The sequence below is a fragment of the Syngnathus typhle genome, linkage group LG11, assembly GCF_033458585.1.
Source record: "Syngnathus typhle isolate RoL2023-S1 ecotype Sweden linkage group LG11, RoL_Styp_1.0, whole genome shotgun sequence".
In the NCBI taxonomy this organism is placed as follows: domain Eukaryota; kingdom Metazoa; phylum Chordata; class Actinopteri; order Syngnathiformes; family Syngnathidae; genus Syngnathus; species Syngnathus typhle.
Window position 1 is genome coordinate 4246200 of NC_083748.1, and position 22802 is coordinate 4269001.

Consider the following 22802-nt stretch of genomic DNA (forward strand, 5'->3'; position numbering starts at 1 on the left):
GAACGTTCCAGATTTCCTCCACGTTCTCGTCTTCGGTTTTGCTTAAATTAAAATGAAATATCCAAGCCCTAGAATTCTTTATTACCACGTCGATGCAACTGTTTAATTTTTAAAGCATTTGAGAAGAAAAACAAGAAACCAAAAGCATTTAATGGGCATTAATAGTAGAAAAAGAGCTGCTGTTTCTGCTATCATCCAGCATGTGGCAGCATTATCTTACCAAAAGTTTATGAATGAACGTGCAAGCTTGGGTTACCTGTTTAATCCCTATACAGTACATACAATAAATATATTCCACTTACATGCACGTACGCACGCACACACACACACTATTAGTTTTCTTCAATTTGGCCTTTACTGACCTTGACCATAAGAGGGCAAAAATGTTTCAATTAGGCCTGATTGCTGGTGTGTGCAAATTCTACGTTAAGAGGCAATCATGCATTTTATTCCACACTCTCCTGCTCAGGCAACTCTTTTCCTGCTTCCTGCTTTGGCATACTGAACTCTTCCTCCTGTCCAAGGCAGAGCTTCAAGTCTCCTGGTGGTATGGGTGAACCTCCATCTCTTATGTTGAAGGTGATATTAACGTTGACATGCGGACCGCCGCTCATAGGGTTGAAGGTGCATGAATGGACACTGGACCCTGATGGGGAATGCTGAGGGTGCAGGGCTCCAATGGACGCCTGGCTGCTGTGTGAAGAGGCAGTGTTGTCGCCGGAGCCGTGGCTGGAACTGATCTCGGTACTCTGCAGCAGGCAGTGTTGCTCCCTCGGCGAGATATCCACGAAGGAAGTACGCGGAATTTGGACCTGCGGTAGGTGGAGGGAATCAGCATCACATTCTTTCATGTCCACAATAAACCACAAAATGATGATGGTGATGACTCACTTCATCGCAACTCTCATTGTGTCCATTGGTGATGTCGTTGATATTAAAGTGTGCAGTGCCTAACAGTGACAGCAGATCACATAAAGTAAGTGTGAAAGTTTTGTCAGCGAAACACTGAATGTAGAATAGTGTTTGTAGAGTGATACTGTCACCTGGAGCCATTCTGCAAGTATTACTGGATTTACATGTATAGCATGTAAATTCAAGACAGACACAAGAAAGGCAAATAAAAAGCACAAACCTTTGGTCCAGCTTTTCTTATAAAGAACCAGGAGAATGATGGCGATGATGACAAAGAAGATAACTGTCACGACAATGCTGGCAACTGCTGCAGCTGTGGTAAACAGAAACAGGATGATTTCAACAACAAATAATACATTATTATTCTTATTTGTAGGATTCATAAATTAAATGATGAAATAATTTAAAAACATAAAAAAAAAAACACTAAGATGTTCTTATTTTATTACTTACAGTAAATGTATTATTTCCCAAACCTTAAGGTGCATTTTGACAAAACCATGCCATAGACACTTTATTCGGATAATTAAATTGTGAAGAAAAAAATGTCACCGTCAAGTAGGGCTCACGTGGTCACATACCTAGTTCACCGTCAGCTCCTGGGCTTTTTGTCAACGAGGATGACAATGATCCATCCAAAACAGCCGGTCCAAAGAAAGGGTCCACAGTCCCCCCTGAGACCACGCTCGTCTGAGTGTGTGGCAACAGACCAGGCTTGCACACTGTATCGGACGAGGAAGTGCCTTCTCTTAGCACAGGCCTCCCGTAACAGCTACACACAAAACACGTCTGATAAGTAAGCTGTGAAACTGTCACACATAGCCAGAGGCACTTCACTCACTTTGTGTGAGGCCGACAACGCTCCGTGGTGGAGGACGTGTCGGAGAAGGTCCCGTTACGGCACCGTTTGCACTTGACATTGGAGTCAGCCGTTCCTGGAAAACACAGCACGCCATCCGATCTACAAGTTTCTTTGGTGAAGAACAACTTTCTGAGAGATAGGGATAATCTTGACACCTGTCATAAAGACTCCATAACCAGCTTTGCAAGATGCGTGTTGATGACAGCCAGTGCAGTGTTCATCAGAATTCATGATGCAGTACATGCCGGGTTGACACGCACACTTGGACATGGCGCTGGGGGAACAGGCGCTGGCAACCTGCAGGCCTTTGTCTTGGCAGATAAAAAGATAAAACGTCATACAATGTAGACAATGACAATATGGAGGGGATTTTGTCACGACTCACGAGCTTTGCATTTGGCGCAAGGGAAGCAGTTTGGTGCGTAGTTCCAGCTCTCCATATACTGCTCATGTTGACATGGCTCACACACGCTTTCTGATGTTCCGTTGCACTCGTGCGTCAGCCGCGAACCTGCAAGAGGGAAAAAAAAATCGTCCATATTTTAATGTGTATTGTGTAGTTTATTGCGTCTGTTGTATTACAATTTAAAATTTTAATTGTAATTCATCTACCACTAAAAACTGAAAAATTATTTTCTGTAGTGAATTTACAGAATAAAACAATTATTTATGTACTGATCTAATTTTACAAAGGATATTTCAATGCTTTTTAAATGTTTTGAAATCCCTGAAAGTAGATGAAAATAAATGAAAATTTTAAAGTACTATTAAAATATTTGTCATGTCTCTTTATATTAAAAAAAAACTCTTTATTATTGGAGCAAATGAGTTCTAATATTTCATAGTTATGTTGCTTTACACTTTATTTGTTATCTCATGAAAGCATTCCAAAATTTACCGGGAGGACACTTTTTGCAGCATAGGCCCGAAGCCTCCAACAAGTATTCGCGATCCGGATTGTTGCACTTTCTGTTCGGCTCTACATGGTAGGGCAGCGACAACACCTGCTGGATAGAACAAAACGTCTTTGTTAACCTATGCAAGCGTTAAAATACCACTTAAAATGAAATACCTCGAAATATTTGGCTCAAATAAAATAAATAATACAACACAATATGATGAGAAAATTTCACCTAAGGGCAAAGTCCACAACAAAATAAATCTGGGGAAAACAAAAATAGATAAACTGTATAATTTCACACTTGATGGGGTGAGCAGGCACTCCAGATCCAACTATTTGTATATAACCCATATAATGTTTTTTACTCTTAATAGGAGCTTGAAACAGTAGCACACCATTTTACAAAAAAAGCTGCAGCAACAGGCATAAAGGCGGCCTTTGTTCCCCACCTGAGGCATAGCCAACGTTTACCTCGACCATCTGCGAAGCCTTGGAAAAATGCTTGCAACCGTATTTTCTACCTTACACCACAACAATATACTCACTGAAACATTTAGTTGACAAGCAATCATGCTGACAGCAGAGAAATTATTGTGTGACAGGAAACGGCGGCTGCAACTCAGAAGTATCGGTTTAAGGAGAACAGTTTTTTTTTTTTAAGGCTGAACAATAAATTCACTAAGACTTCAAATGTAATAAATAACCACCAAATATATTCATAATTAAAGTCGATGCTCGCAGCATTAAAGTCAACCAAAACATATCTTCATGATTAAGTCACCATAAAATCCAAATGTAGCTCATGTTTAACAACTCCAAAAAGCAAAACAAATTACACACCGACACTGACAAGCGACATGCAAACAAATGTAACACACCTTGAGCGTGTGCACACCCAGCAGCATCAGCATCAAGATGTCCTTCATCCCGTCCCGTCAGAACATTCAAGTCGGCAGAGCTGTGCAAAAACATCAGCGGTTTCCTTCAAGTGATTGACTGGAGGAAGGAAATTCTGTAAGACTGCCGCTCGCAAGAACCCGCTCTCATGTGTGACCCCCCCCCCCCCCATGCAAACGACACACTGAAATTCCCAAAATGCAGCAAATTGTACGATTATCTCACAATCACGAGTGCAGTGGTGCCTTGAGATACGAGTTTCAGTCATTCCATGATCGTGCCCATAACTCAAAACATTTGCATTTAAAATCATCATTCCCCATTGAGATGAGTAACTATGTCATTAATCTGCATCTTTAAAAAGAAAGCACATATTCAACTTTGTAAAAAAATAGGGTAGCACTAAATGTAAGAATTAAACAGTTGGTATTAGCAGAATTTAGTCTACATGTGTTGCCCCACCATTTGTGTCCAAATCTCTATCACAACATGTCAAATTGACGATTTCTGCCAACAGCAACTGGAAGTAAATCTCCTTGATCAATTATATTCTAATGAGCACATTTATCATTTGATGTGGGGTTCAACGACAGCATCTGCAATTAGATGGGAATTTTTTATTTTTATTTTGTCTGTGGTGGCTAATGATACTTTCTTCATTTTGACTTCTGAGAGACAAAACAAACTGCAGCCCCGGCAAACTTGACCCACAATTGTGAAATGTGCAAAGAAGAGCAGTGTGTAAAAATAGCTTGTTCTTTTTGTCTTCCGTTTCCACAATGGTGTAATGCTCAGATGTCTGCTTCACATCCTTGAGGCTGCTGACATTCACTTCAATGTCATTGTATGGTATTGTTACATTTTAAAACATCTTCCTGATGTTTGCATTTCAATTTGCTTCGCAGTGGTAAAAGATTAAGACTAACAGTTTGAAAATGTTGACGACAGTGATTTGCAGCAAATTGGCATTTTCTTTGTTCTTTCTGAAATGCACAAAGACACCACAAGATGGCGATAAAGCCCTGTTTAAATAGGAATGCAGAACAGTATTATGTACATATAGAACATACACGCTTCCTGTATTTTTAAAGCTTGCGATGTAATAACGGTTTAACTATTAGTGACATTTTTGGAGTCATAAATTACCTTTATTCTCTACTTAATGGAACTGGGACTTTAGTGGACCAGCCAGGACATTGTATGAACTGTAAAGTGTTCTAAAATGATCAGTATATTTATTAGACATAACACACAATTTCACAACATTCATAATTTCTGGTAAAATCTATTTTTGCCTTACAGTAAGAGATTCTGGGCATGAGCCCTCCTGTGTGGACTTTGTATAGTCTGACTTTCTCCTTCATTCCAAAAGTATGTTAGACTTATTAAAAAGTAAATAACTGTGGATTTGTCTACCCTATAATTGGCTGGCAACCAGTCCAAGATGAATCCTGCCTCTCGCACAAAAGTCACTTGCAGTTGGTCTAAATGAGAACAAGCCTTACATAATAAAAAAACAGGGTTTTTTTTTAGGGTCTGTCAGCTGCAAAACGAAGGTACTCGTCGTTTTCTTTTCTTTTTGGGCGAGATGTGCTCAAAATGGGAACGGGGCAATGGAGTAAGAGGTGGCGCTTGGTCAAATGAAAAGGCTGTGAACATGTCATCCTGAAAAAAGAATAAGAAGAAAAAGAAAAACACTCTTGAGAAGTCTTCAGTCAACAAATTGCGGTTTAAGATTATGCGGGCATAGCATCTCATGAGGTCAAGTGGATTGTCTCACCTCTGGTGGCTCAGTGCACTTTTCCACGTGACTTCGTAAGTCAAGGTTGCTGGGTGGTTGCAAATACTGGTACCTCCGAACTGTGTTGGACCAGCCCAAGAGGCAATTCTGGATAACAGCAGGGACAAGACATGAAGAAGTGAATTGTTGTTTTTGTGATATTATAAAAGTAGTCTTGACTGGAAAAGTGACACATTCCTTCGTAACGCGTTAGCAACATTAAAAATGCTAAATCCATTTTACTTACAGAGGACAACCCTAAACTATCAGCTGGATTGAAACTATTGCGGCAAGGTGGTTTGTAGTCATAAGGTGGCAGCAGGGTGGAGTGAGGGATGCTAACTCTGAATAATAAACACGCAAAAACAAGAGACCATTTTATAAAACCTGTTGCTGTTGAGATGGAACACTTGTGCAGGATATGTATTTATGTTATTACCTGACGAGAGCTGGTTTATCATTTGTGTGGGGGTGGGACCATTTGGGCCTGCTGCACAGCGGACAGGATTCGTCGGGGTCAATAGGGACGGGGAACAGTCTACTATTCAGCTTGTACAAGAATGTGCCTGGATGAAAAGGAGCCCAGATGAGCATCATTAAAACAGTGGGCACGCCATAAGTGCAAAACGATGAAGCACTTACACTGATGATTATGTGTGTAGACGTTCAGGCTGTCGGTGTCTGCAAACAGTGACATGACAGACTGCTTATCTGATAAATATCTATGAGGAGAACCGTGTGATGATCAGTATCAGGTGAAGACAACAAGAACCGCACAACCAGTGGCAGCGGGATAGCTCACTTCGGTTGAGGCCGTTGCATGCATTCGCTTTCGTTTTGCATTCGAAAGTCTTGGAGATTATTGTAGAAATCATCTGAGCGTTCTTCCAGGGACTTTTCCACATCCAGGACACCTGAACAGCAACACATCAAAATTCTCGACGTGTTCCATTCAACGGGTATACTATACTGGAGAAGCAACTTCTCTCAGGGATTCTCAGTACGGCAGTGATATTAGGTGTTGTTTTTTTCTTCCAATCCTTAATCTTTCATTCTTTAAATTAAATTCTTCATTCTTGGGAAAGTTTGGCTAAAGGATGTTGCAGTCATGTTATTTAGTTAGACCTGGGTGAGTTTTAAATTAAACATATGTACCTGCTATCCAGTCATATCCAAGTAACGGCGGCATACTAGGGCCGCTGTCTGAGACCGGTTTCTCTAGGTGTTGCCCATTCTGAAATGTGACTCGAGCATTCTTTCGCTGTTAAAAAAAAGAAAATCTGTAAATCTGGTTTTAGGGAAAAATGTGTTTCTATGGAAGTAGGACCTCTTGGACCGACGTGACATAGTTCTGCTCACCTGTTCTTTTTTGTGATGCGCCAGGCATGACTTTATAGCAGAAGGCCCCCAGTCGTCATCCTTGTGTGTTGATGCTCGGACGCATTCAACGGCAAAAGATGATGACCAAATCGAGCCACGAGTTGGTCCCTCGTTCATATCTGATATGAATGAATGATTTTATTTTGATTTAGAACATCAGAGGCAGCAAAATGTTACCTCTCTCTGAGTGCTTATCGCTTAACAACTTTATGAGTGCACAGGTGATGTAGAAAAAGGTCCCTCATTTTAACGTTTAAAGAGATAGAGTATCACAAGACGCAGTTTGACGATGTTGATCATTTGAAATGTTTGTCTGTGGAGATCTACAGAAGCACTATTTGCATTTTGACATGGTCAATTTTGTGTTTGTTTGTGTAGATTGATTGATCGATCGATCGATCGATGGAAAGCGATAAATACATGCATTTTTGTGAACGTTGGTGGGGGAAGGGCGTTTCAATACTGCACAAAACTAACAGATTTTTTTCAAGGTTAAACCATAGTTCCATATTCTAGGTATTCAACTTTGGTTGTTAGTTGTAAGTTTCAGAGACTTGCTATTTGTTTTTGCCGTTTCAGAGACTTATTGTAAGAGTTACTTACCTCAACCACTTTCTTTTATTTTCCTCTTACAGTTTTGGTAAACTATTTGATTACATACTGATTACGTTACAAGACAAACGTCGTTTCACTCTAATGACATCCGTTACGACATCAAATTCGCGTATTCGTATATTTTTAAATCCGCGTTTAGAAGTGACGCCATTGCATGCACTTCAAACCATCGTCCCGTCACCATCGTCATAGCAACACACAAACCCGGTCATTTGATTGGTTGAGAGAATCCTTACCCACCATGCCTTGCTGTGAGCGCTCTTAAAGCGCCAGGCACGTTAAATGTGTATTTTCTAAGCGCCAGAGGGCGCCATTTGTATATACAGCGGAGCCTCGGTTTTCGACCACAATCCGTTTCAGAAGGCTGTTCGGGAAGTGAATCGTTCGAATTCCGAATCATGTTTTCCCATTACGTATAATAGAAAAAAAAATCCGTTCCAAGCAAAGAAACACCGCCTTTTTCAATAATGTTTTCATTTGCGGATTTTTGTCCGATCGTGCAACTGCAGCGCACCGCCGAACGCACAACCGTAGCGCGTCGCCAACCGCGCAACTGCACCGCGTTGGTCGCATTATTGTGACAGAGCGGTCGCTAAAATTTAGAAAATATTTTTAAAGTCCTAATGGACTTTCCAAAATTTAAGTGGACCTCAGTGCGCAGGGAACTTAATTTTGTACGATCGCGCAACCGCAGCGCGCCGGGCGCTCACTGTCGCATTGCTTAACGAGCCTCTTTGTGTTTTAGGATGGCTTTACTGCTTCCACTTGCTTCCTTTGGAGGCATGATCAGAGTTGATGATCCTCAGAGTAACGAGAATGTAATAACGAACGGAGTCAGATGGCATGCGGGTCCTCCTCTCAGCTAATCTTGCGAGGTTCGACAACCGAATTTGGTCCGACATCCGAAGCAAAAAAACTCGATTTTTTCGTTCGAATACCGATTTGTTCGAGAACCGGGACGTTCAAAAACCGAGGCTCCACTGTATAGATATTGATGCTTTCAATAACTATGACCTGATAGTGGTGGTATACATATCCATCTTGGCTTCCCGTACATTAAAGCCATCCATCCGTGGTCGCACTAATAATGAACTATGCTGCAGGTGCTGCAGGGTCACGGCCACATAATGACACGCCCCGATAGCCGCTCTGCCACCTTCCCTGCCGAGCCACTGATGCGGAGCGACTGGGCCCAGATGTCCACTCAGTATTCCGGTCACAGCTCACCAAGCAAGCCCGGTTGCGTTTTGATTAGTTGACCACACCGGCGCCCGGTTCCACCCCATTACGAGGCAACGGTGCCAGTCGGCAGGTTATATATTCCTCCCTGCCTGTCCAATTAAACCCCCCGCTGGTGGGCTACCAGCATTATGGCCTGCCACTGTTGCTCATTAGGTGCAGATGAACAACAACATAAATTAAGGGAAAAAAAACCCGTTCTCATTTCGATCAGATGAGCAAAGCAGTGTACGGTTTTAGTATTGTGTCAGAAAGTCAATAATGTCCTATTTGAACATAGTGCAGTATAAATACAAAGTTGTTTAAAGTGACACTTTGGAGATGCATATCTTAAATGACCACTTTGGACAATCACCATTGGACAATCACCCACTAAACATGAACTTTTCTAGCTTGTTCATAATACGCTAATTTTATTCACATAAATTGATTTTGGAATATAAAACACTTCTCATAGTCATAGACTTTTCTTCTCATAAATGTTTTCTTCTTATAAATGTTTGTTATTCAATTAATATTACAATATCCTTGTCTTTTTTTTGTGGTATCACAACTCTTTTCATTCTGTTTTTCTTTTTTATTCTATTAATAAAAGGATTTACCGTTTTTTTCCCATGTATAATGCGCCCCCATGTATAATACGCACCCTACAAATGGCATGTCGATGCTGGAAAAAAGCCTATACCCATGTATAATACGCACCCAAATTTTGTCTCCTACTTAAGTCCGTAAACGTAAAATTATTTCAGAAAAAAGATCATCTTTGGGAACAACTGGATGTTATTCTGCCGGTCAGTATCACTGCGCATGCGCTAGCAAACTCGATAGCGAAGAAATGTTTCGGATTTGTGTAGGGTACATTGTGACAGCAAACGAGCAGGTGATCGAGCAAGCGTCTGATACCAGAGCATTGTGTTCGTATGGAGCGTGTTTGAAGTGAAGAGCAGAGAAGAAAGCGCATCTGTAATGGCGGCCTCCGTATCATATCCGGATTAAAGAAAAAAAAGTTTTTGTTTTTTTTGTACCCATGTATAATGCGCACCCCAGATTTTAGGACAATAAATTAGTTACAATTTGCGCATTATACATGGGAAAAAACGGTAATTTGAACAAAACCGTTTCTCTTATATTACAATTGCTTTTTGATTGTTTGATGAAGATTTGATTTTTTTTAAACATGACTTTTAAGATCAGATTAAATGAAATGATTTATTTTTTTCAATATTGCTCCTCATATGTACGTATATTATATATGTGATTATAAATATTATTTTGTTATTGCTAGTTTGCATTGTAGAAATAAAGCAAAATAAAAATACTTCACACTTAAGGAGTTAACCCTTTAAGTTTAACCGAGGAGATGATGCGGGATTTTTGAAAATAACTGATGGCAATCACTGTATAGCAGCAGTCCTGAAAGCCTCACTTGTTATAGGCACAGAGGGGGACCTCAATCTGTAGTGGTGCAAGCATCTCCTCACGCATTCTTGGGGTTTATTGTGAAATGAGGTGACAAGAGGCCATCTGAATAATCTGATGGAGGAATAGGCGGATGACCAAAAGGGAAGGTAGAAAGGGTTGGAGAGGCACGGGGGGTGAGCGAAAGGTTCCTGTGCGATAACGAAAGGCAAACGGATCGATTGTGTGCGCCGGGCCTCCTGTGTTGGCCGTGTGCCGATGCCATTAAGATGAATGAGATTATTGCTGCCACAATGTGAAGGGAAGGTAGAAAGCAGAATGAACAATATAGTTGGTTAAATATACATATATTTTATTATTATTGTTGGTATTAATATTATTATACTTGGACGAACAATTCACGGCTTCAAATGCAAACCTACCAACAGTTTGGTATACAAACATTCATTACGTGTGGAAAGCAATATATCACGTTGCCATCACTATAGAAGCGATGCAAATGGTGATTATGCACGCTCACGTATTTTCCCACTGTGTGGTCAGCCGTGTTTACAGCACAGTTTTGGCTCCTGATTGATGGAGGAGGGCACTTGCCGTGACCTCGTTTCGACTTTTTGTGGCACTACGGGCCTGCTTATTCGGCCGTATGTTTTCGTGAGGTCTATTAAATCAGCAGAGGAGCAAATAAACTGTTGATCAATTGGCGGCTGAGGGCTGACTCGCATGTCACTGGTAGGCCCATTTTACTCGACGCTTGTATTTTGTTCAGACTTGCAGTGGAACTGACATCGAAAAACAAATCATCATCTTTAACCATTAAAATGAATGGAAACGCCATTACAATACCGCATATTTTAATCGATGAATCGAATATTCGGATGATTTTTTTGGGCAGTAAAGTTTAATTTTAAAATCATTGTTTCAGATTACTGCTTGTTGATTGTTGTTATTTATTTTGTATAGTTTAATAATCAAACATAACCAAATCATTTATTATTTCTGGTAATATTTAGAATTTATTCTCTTTGTTCAAATATGATTTAATTCTCGTACATTTGCAGTTCATTGCATTATTTCTCATAATACAACTTTTTTCCTTGAAAATAGAAGTTTATTATTGCTTGTAATATTTTAGTCTCAAAATCTTTGCCACAAAACCATGACGTGATTCCATGAAACTTATTTTTGATAAATGTTTAACTTACTCTTGCAATAATAGTTTCACAAGACGTTCTTGTTTAAATATTAAAACTGTTTCGTAACATTCCAATTTATTTCTTGTATCATTTCATCTCCTTTTTCATAATATTCCAATGTTTTTCCCTCACTGACATTTATTGCTTCATCACAAAGCTGATTGCTTTGCTTTGGAAAATGATGCCAAATAAATAGTTAGCCTACATAGCAATAAAAAATCCATAACGACACAAAATAATGGCATGAGATAATTTTAGTGGTTTTCCTGCATCCCCTGCCAGGTGGCCTAGCCTAACATTTGCAACAACATGGACAACATCCTAATTAAAAAGCTTTTAGAATTTTTGTCTGTAAACATGATTAGTGGTGGAATACTGTGACAATGACCGTTTGGAACAAGCGACACGTGAGTGGACGGTGCTCCAAAACACAGCTGGCTGCAAAGCAGCTGGAGTTGAATAAACACTGAGAAAAAGAGAGCGAGCGAGCGAGCGAGCGAGAGAGACACTCTTCAAAAGCACTCACGTTGAGTAGACACGCATTAGTAGGCAAGAAGAAAGCAGCTTTTGATGACTTTATTTCTTCCCAATAAAGTAATTTGTGTCAACAGTGTTAAGGGAGGACTTATTTGAAAAGGATAACATAGTTAAAATTGAAAGTGCAAAAGTCTCTTGGCAGAAAATGTGTTTAGTCATCTCAGAACAGTGGGCTGACTACACTTTTGACATTTTTAGGTTAAGTAGAAAAATGGTGACAGAAAAAGGCTTTTGGATTTAAATATCCATATTGTAAGTTATAAAAACATACATAAATGACATAAATAAAATACATGCACTTAGTGTCTCTTCCAACTGTGATGATGTATCACACCATCACTTTATCCACGAAATATTTAGACTTTAGTCATATGAAATTGAAAATATCCAAAAGTGCAAACATACAGTATATTTATCATCATTTCCTTTCAGTAATCTCATGGGACAAAAACAGATTGTTTAATACGTCATTTGACCTCATATTAATTCCAGATAAATGATGCACGTATGTATATTATTAATGATTGAAAGTCAAACAAAAGGCCGAACACGATGAATATTTGAGGTGGAGCTTCCTCTCTGCTCGATGAAATTCATTCATCAAATATTAAATCTTTTGCAAAGCTCCACTTCTCCCACCCGCCAGGCTGCGGGCCATCACTCATTATGCCGCAAGCTTATCAGCGTTCACGTCTCACCAATCTGTATAGTGCTGCATAGTAATATACCATATGAAGGTCGATCCTCATCTGGTCTTGTCTGAGCAAGCGCTTAGTCTTGATGATCAGCTAATTAGAGCATTTAATCAGGTCCCATCACACAGGTCACAGGGGATGATGAAATGGTGACTGGCCAAATTTTTCACACATCGCTCAGTATGCTAAAAGGAAGTTGCACACCACACTACACAGTGATAGCTTAAAACTGAAACTCTCTATGAATTATTCTCGCAATATTACAATTTATATTATATTATATAGATTTTTTTCCAGAAAAAAATAGAACATTAATATATTTTACCATGATATTTTGAAAATATTGACATAATGTAATACATTACACTAATATGTATACATATTTGGAAATTGTATTTATATATATATATATATTTCTTTTACTTACAGTACATGCATTTAAAATATAAAATGAAAAAAAATATTTTAATGACCGGAATGTCTCAACTCCTTTATCAGCTCATCAGCTCGGCACTAATATTAGTTGTTCTGCGTGGAGGACAAAGAAAATATGTCTGTGAATGTTGTCTGTCTACATGTGTTGCTTGCTCATCTGTGGGCAATCCATTTCTCGTAAAGTTTTCGCACCGCAATGCAAACACACACACACACACACATAGTCCTGGCATTCCTTTTATCAGAAACACACCTACATCCCTCCCTCCCTCTCTCTCTCTTTCTCTCTCTCTCTCCGTCTGCCGCCTCCCTCGGCCACACGGGCTCACAAGTGGATCTCCCCCTCGAGCAAACTGCAGCACGGACTCATTTCTCCACGCACCAGCTCTGAGTGGATGCTCACTCAGCAGGGGTGTTTTGAGATATTAGCACGCTGTGTGTGGGGGTGAGAGTGGGTGAGAGTGGGTGTGGTGGTGGGGGGAGGGAAGCAACTCACCCACATCCACCATCCCCCGTTCAAAGGTAAGATGCCGTTCTTTGTTGCCGGGGTGACCGCTAATGATGATAATGATGGGAGGATCACTTAGTGCTTGGAAAGTCTTCATTAAGTGCTAATTCTTCATGTTGTGGTTAAATACATTAATTTATTTATATTAGTGGTACTTTCTAAGATCCTTGGCCCCACTTTGACTAATTCCAAGAGGTGGGCTTACTGGGCAACTTTTAGCCTTTGCAATTTGACATTTTAAAAAAGGTCATTGTACAGACTTTTTGCTATTTCAATTTGTAGAAATGATCCTCAAATGTGTACTTAGCAGTTGGATTTGTACATTTTGCCTTAAAAGGAAACAAGAAAGTGGCAACTGTTGTTTTGAGTAAATGCATATGATATATTTTGAATGTATTTAGCACAGTCTGTGTTGCCTTCACCAGATCCTTAAAAAAAATCTTAAAATGAGGGATGAGAAGTGTTCTATATATAAAGTTTTATCTTTCATTAATATCCTGTACACCTTTGTCACTTTCTTATGCCATTCATCATGCAATATCTTATTGCTGCCAAGCAATTAAAATATTTAATTGTGATTAATTGCATTGTTCGTATTGTTTACTCATAGTTAATACACACACTCACAGACACACACACACGCACGCACACGCACGCACACGCACGCACACACACACTCACACGCACACACACGCACACACACATGTTTGGTCCATCACCAGCAGGAGAAAAACATGTGTAATATAGGAATGATATAAAATATTAATCCAAATGTATGTTTGTAGATATATGATTTCTATGCAGAAAGTCCAACGTGCTCCAAATTACTTTTAAATAAATGTACTGGGCATTAAATACACATAAGAGCGTTACAATATGTTACATCAGGCCTCCATTAAAAGCTTTTATAACTGCAGACAGATGCGTCTGGATGCATTCTGATGGCTCGCTAACAAGAACCACCTCTCCGCTCACTTTTCATTGCTAAACGTGCCACCATGAGTATTAATGAGGAGGGTCTTTTGGGGCTAAGGCTCCCATTCGGTGTGACCCTGTGATTTACTGTCAGGCCAAATGATAGAGAAACAGGTGGCGCACAACTGAGGCGGCAGTACACTGCTGATTGACATTGTCTTTCCATCATCCCAGCAAAATTGACTTCATGTGCATATAATTATGATATATGCAAATGTGCTCTATTGAAATAGGCTTATGGCTCAAAGCCTAGTAATGTGTTTGTACGAATTTTAATAGTGAAATTAACCTTCGCCAAAATATTCAATTCTACGCCCAAACTATTCAAAGCATATGGCGAGCAGTGATAAGCCTGTAATGTTCTACATTGTGAGCGTTGCGTCTCATCAAGCTGGAAGAAAGGAATGACAACGCTATACTTATATGCATGGGAAATAAAGTGAATTTATGTGCGTCGGTCATAATAAAAACATCCAGATAACATTTAAAAAAATGACATTTATTTTGATTTGATCTATTTATCCATCCCTTATATTGCCGTGGTGATTTACTATGTGACTATTATTTCAAGGCCCTTTTACCATGCTTTTTTTTTTTTTAACAAACAAGCAATCAAAAACTCTACCTTATTTGCCCCATTTTTTTCTCGCTTTTTTGACAGAGGCTACAGTCAGGAGAATGGGCAAATCGGAAAGCCAAATGGATATCATGGAGAAATCGGGTAAACCTGGCAAACGTGGATGGACGGTAGCAGAAATCGGTCTGTCTGTGCTCCTGCTGCTAGTCAGCTGCGCCTTGGCCGGCCTGGTGGTCCTCTACACATCGGTGCTCAAAGGTATCAATAAAGTTAATTTGCTGGACCCGAAAGCCATCGTGTCATTCTGACCATCTAATTGAGTTGTGGCTTTCTAACAAATGTCTAATTCCTTCCCCCTTCTTCCAGAACAATCTCAGCGTTCGAGTGGCTCACGCAGCTCAGCAGACATGGGAGGTGAGCAATTCTAAAGCTCAGACAATCAACACGCCACAGTGAAGTGGTGTCACGGGGCAAGCGCCACCTCGCTTAATACTCTAAAGTCTCATTGGTGCCAAGTCAGCAGCGGGGCACAAAAGTCAGTGCTGACGCAACAAAGTCTACTGTGCCGCCAATCCATCCCAAATGCCTTGCACAAGCAATCTCCGACTTCACTCAAAGTTACATTTGGTCAGACGCCATTCAAAAGATGGACTCAAATGCACCGACTGCAGACTCTTTTGTCCACCAAAAAATCGAGTCAATACCGCCGCTGGCTGAACACAATGTATTGGAGGAACTTACAAAAATAAAAGCAGTAAGAGGGCTAAATGAGGCTTAAGAGTCCTCCTTCTGACAAGTGTCATCATGACAATGAACACATGACATGTTTGATCTGCACTTAAAAACCAGATATTACCTGAAAGGGGTTCTCAAGATATTGAATGGGTTGCAAGTGGACATATCACCTCTCATCTGAGTAGGCTTCATCAGTTCATGAAAAAAAAAATGCTTGGTGAGAGATAAAGCAGCAAAATGTCCCTCCAACCAACCCTGAATGGTATCCTTTGTTTCCATGCAAAATTGTGAAGATGCCTTGCAGAGAGACTCAGCAGACGAAATGTCTTCAAAGGCAAACAGTCCAGTTGTGGTCGATTAAATGCCCTGACAAATAAAGAAATGACTTTGCATGAAAGGAACATTTTAATTGCTTGTATACAAATCAGGGCCTAACCAATGTGGATTTTTACAGCCAGTTTGGCAGAAACAATTTCTAAACTGATTAATTGGCTGATTTATTGACATATACTTTTGTTTTTTGGTTTCTTAACACTTACAACAATATCTAACTTTGAAGTTGAAACTTTCATTTTAAGGCAAAATGGTAAATCATTTGAGGTACCAAAGTATTGAGTTTTTTTTTTTTTTCTATCCAGGTCAGCTGTTGCGCTCCAACCTCGACAGTGTGTGCACAACTGCAGATTGCGTAACCGCAGGTGAGGCCTTCAGGACTTACAAACGTGTCGTAAAAATAAGTCTCATTTTGACAATCCAATCCATCCCCTACAGCATCACGGCTCCTGCAGAACATGGATGCGTCGGTGAAGCCCTGCGATAACTTCTACCAGTACGCCTGCGGGGGCTGGCTGGAGCGCCATGTCATCCCCGAGACCAGCTCGCGTCACAGCGTCTTTGACATCCTCGGGGACAAGCTGGAGATTGTTCTCAAAGGTCAGTGCGTGGCCCTTGATTGGCTCGAGCGCCGAATGTCCAACTACTATGAGGTTGCGTCAATATTCTGAATTAAATCCAACAACGTTGAAAAAGCCCAACATGTTGTTTCCTGTCTTTCAGGTGCTTTGGAGACGGAAAGCAAAGAAGACAGAGATGCCATCAAGAAAGCCAAAATACTTTACAGCTCCTGCTTGAATGAAAGTAAGCTCATCCATGTCTGAACCTAAAAATCCATATGATTGAATAATTTATTCCAGGAAGTAGCCAGATTGAAAAACCTCAATTGGTGCCAGAATAGAATAATTATGATTACAGAACTTTGCAAGAGATTTTACTGAGATGTGACCTGCGCAGGTGTCCCTAATGTTGTGACCGCTTGATTTGTCTAGGCCTCATTGAGCAGCGCGACTCTCAGCCACTCCTGATGCTCATCGACATTATCGGCGACTGGCCTGTGGCTTCTGATGACTGGAACGCCACCTCTGGTAAAAGGAACTTTTGAGAACTGTGAGGCGGAGCATGTCCACCATGCTGCCTTGAATTGCAAAATGTTCTTTTTTTATTATCTGATGCTTACACGGCCGAAATCCTCAATATTTAATGTCTGCCTGCTCATTCAAATTGAACCTTAAAAGAAATGGAAGTGCTCCACAGAAGATATTAAATTAGATTTTACTTCAGAAGAAGAATGGAACCTCGAGGACACGCTGGCCACAATGACCGCTCGCTTTCATAAGAAGCCTCTCCTGGACATGTCCGTGTGGACCGACGACCGAGATTCTCGGCGCCATATCGTTCATGTAAGATTGTCATCTCTTTATCGTCAACAAATTGTTTACTGTACATCCATATAAGTAACGACCATATAAGGGCAAAGGAGCCACATTTGGTTATCGATCAAATTAACAAATCCTTTTACAAATTGGAAATTATTTCAAGAAATATTTTCCGTTAAATCACCAACCACCAATATACTTGTATAAAAGTATAGTCACCGAAATATTCTGTTAAGGAATAACAGTAAAATCTTGTATTTTGTTTAGATTGACCAGCCGGAACTCGGGATGCCTTCGAGAGATTATTATTTTAACGATGGAAACTACAAAAGGGTGAGGGCCCATTTTGATTTGACGATCATTTTCTTATATTCTACCATTTTTCAAGCTCTTTATAGATTGTCATAATTGTCATGTCACCGTTAGGTTCGCGAGGCCTACCTCCACTTCATGGTCGCCATCGCCAAGATGACCCGTGAGGACAGGAACCTGACGCAGGACGATGAACGCGTGTGGGAGGAAATGATGCAAGTCTTGGAACTGGAGACGGACATTGCCAACGTGAGTGTAACGATAAAGAGAGGAAACCGTCCTTGTATTGAAATACATGTCAAACATTTTTTTATTGGACAGACGGCGCACCCCTACCGACAAATCACCACTACACAGTTAAATTTGAAGCCACAACAATGAGCAGTAATCGCTTAATAGCACTCGTTCATGATTTGTCTCCATCCAGGCCACATTGCCGGCTGAGGAGCGTCAGGATGTCACCGTTCTTTACAACAAGATGACGGTGAACGAGCTGCAGAGTACTTTTGGCTTTAACGTGAGTGACGACTGCACGTCTGCTTCCAGAGATAACACAGAAGCAGTTGATTACAATGCTCCAGTCGGACAAAAGAAAAGTCATTAACAAAAATGTTGGAATTTACGAGAGCGGGCTGCTACACGTGATTTAAAAAAAACAAAAAAAAAACGTATTTTGCTTGAGACTTAGTGCAACAACTTGTGGTTCATTTTGCAAAGTTTGTTTTGGAACAATTAGATGTTATGGTCATGAGGCAGCAGCTGCTGTTAGTCTCACGTCCTTATAGATTATTATTTGTTTTTTTATTGCTCTATGCAATCTTTCTTCTTAATGCCAGATTAGATTTGCAATTTAGTATTGTTTATCTGTTTAGGATGTCTGCATTGGTTTGGAGCTCATTTGGACTAATTCCCTTATAGTCAAGAACGAGACTAGGAATTGACCCAAAATGGCTGCTTCAACACAAAATGGCCGACTTTCTGTTTCATAGCAGACAAGACTTTTTCGTATTCATCAAAAGACTTTGAATAAATACAGTGATGTCAAACCTGGTGCCCTCTTGGCCCTTAAAAGAAACACCTTACAGTAATCTAGAATATAAGAAAAAAAATGTTAACACTTGTTTTGCAGGGTTTTAACTGGACACGGTTTATTCGAGGCGTGCTATCCAGCGTGTCACTCAGTGTGGAGCTGGAAGAGGAAGTGGTGGTGTACAGCTCACCTTACCTGGACAAGATGAATGAAGTCCTCTCCAGACACAGTGTTCGGTCAGCAGTTGCACAAACAAGGAATAAAGATTGAAAGTAAAATGGCCGTTTATAGTAACACTTCATATATGCAGAACTATGCAGAACTATCTTACCTGGCAGCTGGTCATTGACAGAGTTAACAGCTTAAGTCGGCGTTTCAAAGACGCCTGGGCCCGTTACAGGAAGGTAGACTCCACCGCCGCTTCGCTCCTGAGTAGGAACGTTTCTTTCCGGGTTAAAGTTTGTGTGCGTCTCAGACTCTGTATGGGACCACGGTGGAGGATGCCTGGTGGCGAGAATGTGTCCGATACGTCCAGAACAGCATGAAGAATGCCGTCGGAGCGCTGTACGTACGAGAGACTTTTGCCGGGGAAAGCAAACGAATGGTGAGGAACATCTCACGTTCTCTGGATGAAAATTTTACAAAAAATTGCCATTAACCATCCAACCATTTCTATCTTTTAACTTATCCCAATTGAAGGCAGATGACACGCTAAGTTGGTCGTCAATCAATTACCGAGCGAGTTGTCATAATCATCTTTGTTTATTCATGATCATAGGTCAGTGACCTCATCGGAAAAATCCAAACAGCGTATGTGGAAACACTTGAGGAGCTAGGCTGGATGGATGCAACCTCCAAGGAGAAGGCCAGAGAGAAGGTAGCCTTATACATTATCCTTCACTCATTAGAGTCTTTGCAAGCAATGAGGGTCAAGTCTCTCCTGACTCTGGACACCTCTTTAAGCTTCAGTGGACCTCAAAGCAATCCCAGGCCAGTTGGGAGACATAGTCCCTCTAGCATCTTTCATGTCAGATCTGAGGTGTTTAAAATGGAATAGCTACATTTCAAATAGACATAGAAATAAATAGATATACATACTAGGCATAGTCAGTGACTATCACCGCATCCATGCATGCATGAGTTAAAAATTGTCACTTAGTGTAGTACATCTCCTGCAGGCCATGGCCATCAAAGAGCATATTGGATATCCAGATCACATTCTGCAAGAAGATAACCAGAAACTGGACCAAGAGTATGCTCACGTAAGAAAACAGACTGTGTTTTAGTGGAGAACATAACCAAATACATTAAATCCACTCGTTTGTACTGCTTTCCCAAATCAGTTGAATTTTAGCGAGGAACACTACTTTGAGAACATTCTGGAGAATCTCAAGTCTGAGGCCCACAAGAGTTTTAAGAAGCTCAGAGAGCCGGTGGATCCCAACTTGTAAGTTAACACTCAACAAAGGGTATTTTGGGCAGAGGAATGCTTGATGATGGGATTATAAACATTCCTGGTCGCTACTCAGGTGGATCATCGGTGTTGCAGTGGTGAATGCTTTTTACTCTCCCAACAGAAACCAGATCGGTAAGATCTTTAATGGCGCCGCTGATTAGCATTTTTCAGCTACGCTCATGTGCACCTTCTTGTGTTTCCAGTGTTTCCCGCGGGCATCCTGCAGCCACCTTTCTTCAGTCAACATCAACAGCAGGCTTTGAACTTTGGTGGAATCGGAATGGTCATCGGTCATGAGATCACGCATGGATTTGATGATAATGGTAAGACTTTTAAGAGTTCTCTCTGGCAACTCCAGTTTTCTTTGAATATTCCAGTTTTTATTCCAGTTATCTCTGTCTACTCCAAGGTTCCTAGGATATGGCTTTTTTCGCTGTGTATTCAAATTTTTATGAATATTTTTTTCTGCAATCCACTGCTCTGTAAATGCAGATAACAAAATTTTACTCCGTATGGTATGTGACAGAATTAAGCGTACGTAGGTCCCAAAGTCAAGGCCTGGGGGCCAGATACGGCCCGCCACATCATTTTATGTGGGCCCCGAAAACAAACTGTACATCAACTTCATCTGTCAATACTAAAGTTACAAATTGTCTTCACTTTAAAAAAAAAAATACAGATACTGCTAACAATTTTTGTTACCTTTGATCTTTTAAAAATATTTGAACGGGTTTTACTAGTCTCCAGTTTCAAACTTAGTTATTCATCAGTTTGTTTACAGTCGTAATTGCCCTCCACAAAAATGAGTTTGACACCCCTGAAGGGTAGATCAACATGTACTCAAATGAATGTACCATGCTTGGTATTCCATGGCAGGGCGTAATTTCGACAAGGACGGCAACATGCTCAACTGGTGGAGTAATTACTCGGCAGAACATTTCAAGGAGCAGTCACAGTGCATGGTGCAGCAGTACGGGAAGTTCAACTGGAAACTTGCTGGCGGACAAAACGTAAGACTTCTTCGTAACTGTAGATCAGCCTCACCGGGATATATTTCTGAGCATTTTTTTATTTGTCATTTTAGGTGAGCGGAATCAGCACTTTAGGGGAGAACATAGCTGATAACGGAGGGGTTCGGCAAGCCTATAAGGTGTGATGTTACATTGATTTAATGGGTTCTATAATTGACGCTTGATTTGTTTAAAGGCTTACCTTAAGTGGGTGGAGACAGAAGGAGAAGAGCCTCGTCTGCCTGGTCTAGACATGGATCACAAGCAGTTGTTCTTTCTTAACTTTGCCCAAGTAAGCAAAACAACAAAAACAAGGATACATGCGATTGCACAAGATTCAGAGACATTTATCAGTGGATTGATGCTTTTGAGAAATTACTACTCACAGCTCTAAATTATTACTCTGCTTCATCCAGGTTTGGTGCGGGGCGTATCGACCCGAATATGCCAGCCAATCCATTAAGACAGACTCTCACAGCCCTTTAGAGTACAGGTAAGTGGCTGGTACTGTAAGATCCCTAGTTCGATTCAGTATTGAATTTTCTTGGTGGAGTTCACATGCTGGTACTCCATCTTTCACTTTGTCTTTTGCCTTAGGGTTCTCGGTTCACTCCAGAATTTTGAAGCCTTCTCAGAGGCGTTCCAGTGCCAGAAAGGGAGCCCGATGAACCCAGAGCAAAAATGTCGCGTCTGGTAGTAGATTTTTGTTGTGACAACTAACTGAAAGGAGACACTGTCTTCATGCTGACAACTGCAACGGGCTCATTTATTTGGGGTGACGCCGAGTATTGAAGTCACTTTTGGCGTATTTGCAAGCGAGGACATTGTGGACTCGTTTTACGGCTAGAAAGAAAAGGGTCTGGTGGATTCACGAGGCAACAGCAACGTTTTACGTAAAGCATTTTCTTCTGGGAATTTTACTCACGAATCTTGAGAACAGATCTTTGTGATTAACTCGTGAATGTTCTCGCTCGAGCGCCACGGAGTCAATCACGGCGAGCACTCTCAAAAGTGAAAGGCGGCTACAAAAGACTTAGTTCCGCTCTGTGACTTTGTGTACTGGCTGCTAAAGTGCAGCTAATTACCTGAAAGACTTAAAACTTAAATCTTTGCAGCTTTAACCATAAATTAACATTTAAAGTGAGCTGCAGCTTTTCAACAAATTATTTAAATATTTAACTCTGGCTCTTCAGAAGCTTTTTGAGTGTCTCACACATGTACACTACTAATGGTTGACACGGCTTGACATGACTTGTTTGAATTTCAACTGATGGATTGAGGCGGAAAAACATTTTCATACACGACAGTTGTGTAGTTAATTGTTATGTAAAAAGTTATTCGACTAATGCTTAGGAGCAATGTAGAAAACAAAATTTCCACCTTGTCTTATCATAACTGATTCACAGCAAAAAACTGTTTTGCTTTTCAAACTGTAAAATAAGCAAAATCGCTTCTTGTAGCTAATATGTAGAGAAAATAACAACAATATAACAACGATTACGCTAGCTAGCGCGAGTACAGCATTTGACAATAAATTCCCTTTTCAGTTTTAGTGTTGTCATAAATATTTTCCTTGTCTGCTAATTATTTGTTGAGCCCCATCAAAAAAGTCATCTAAA

General features: G+C 40.5%; 3 protein-coding genes across 5 annotated transcripts; 1 reads left to right on the top strand and 2 right to left on the bottom strand.

The window, feature by feature from the left end:
- Positions 1-60: 60 nt before the first annotated feature.
- Positions 61-3715, bottom strand: tnfrsf1b (tumor necrosis factor receptor superfamily, member 1B). Of its 3 annotated transcripts, none has more exons than XM_061292222.1 (9): positions 3554-3715; positions 2673-2778; positions 2160-2285; positions 1930-2085; positions 1754-1847; positions 1494-1684; positions 1133-1225; positions 892-950; positions 61-812 (listed from the first exon to the last, which is right to left on the bottom strand). In XM_061292222.1, exons 1-9 carry the CDS (start codon positions 3599-3601, stop codon positions 447-449), a joined length of 1239 nt encoding a protein of 412 aa, XP_061148206.1. In that variant the 5' UTR covers positions 3602-3715; the 3' UTR covers positions 61-446. The 3 variants fall into 3 exon arrangements, with proteins under 3 accessions (XP_061148206.1, XP_061148205.1, XP_061148207.1); XM_061292221.1 differs by having other exon boundaries at positions 2673-2781; XM_061292223.1 differs by lacking the exon at positions 3554-3715 and adding an exon at positions 3125-3239.
- A 1072-nt stretch (positions 3716-4787) lies between these two features.
- miip (migration and invasion inhibitory protein) lies at positions 4788-7550 on the bottom strand. The gene is made up of 9 exons (XM_061291228.1): positions 7336-7550; positions 6712-6851; positions 6508-6613; positions 6155-6266; positions 5995-6074; positions 5792-5918; positions 5600-5696; positions 5353-5460; positions 4788-5237 (listed from the first exon to the last, which is right to left on the bottom strand). The coding sequence occupies exons 2-9, from the start codon at positions 6847-6849 to the stop codon at positions 5112-5114; spliced, it is 894 nt and encodes a 297-aa protein (XP_061147212.1). The 5' UTR covers positions 6850-6851; positions 7336-7550; the 3' UTR covers positions 4788-5111.
- Positions 7551-12979: 5429 nt separating this feature from the next.
- On the top strand, positions 12980-22778 carry mmel1 (membrane metallo-endopeptidase-like 1). The gene is made up of 24 exons (XM_061291711.1): positions 12980-13390; positions 15013-15186; positions 15295-15342; positions 16302-16361; positions 16435-16596; positions 16720-16800; positions 16989-17084; positions 17281-17399; positions 17643-17708; positions 17802-17936; positions 18115-18204; positions 18817-18953; positions 19028-19121; positions 19193-19321; positions 19496-19594; positions 19896-19979; positions 20061-20164; positions 20247-20305; positions 20377-20496; positions 21050-21183; positions 21258-21323; positions 21380-21475; positions 21600-21676; positions 21781-22778. Exons 2-24 carry the CDS (start codon positions 15030-15032, stop codon positions 21878-21880), a joined length of 2313 nt encoding a protein of 770 aa, XP_061147695.1. The 5' UTR covers positions 12980-13390; positions 15013-15029; the 3' UTR covers positions 21881-22778.
- Positions 22779-22802: the final 24 nt, after the last annotated feature.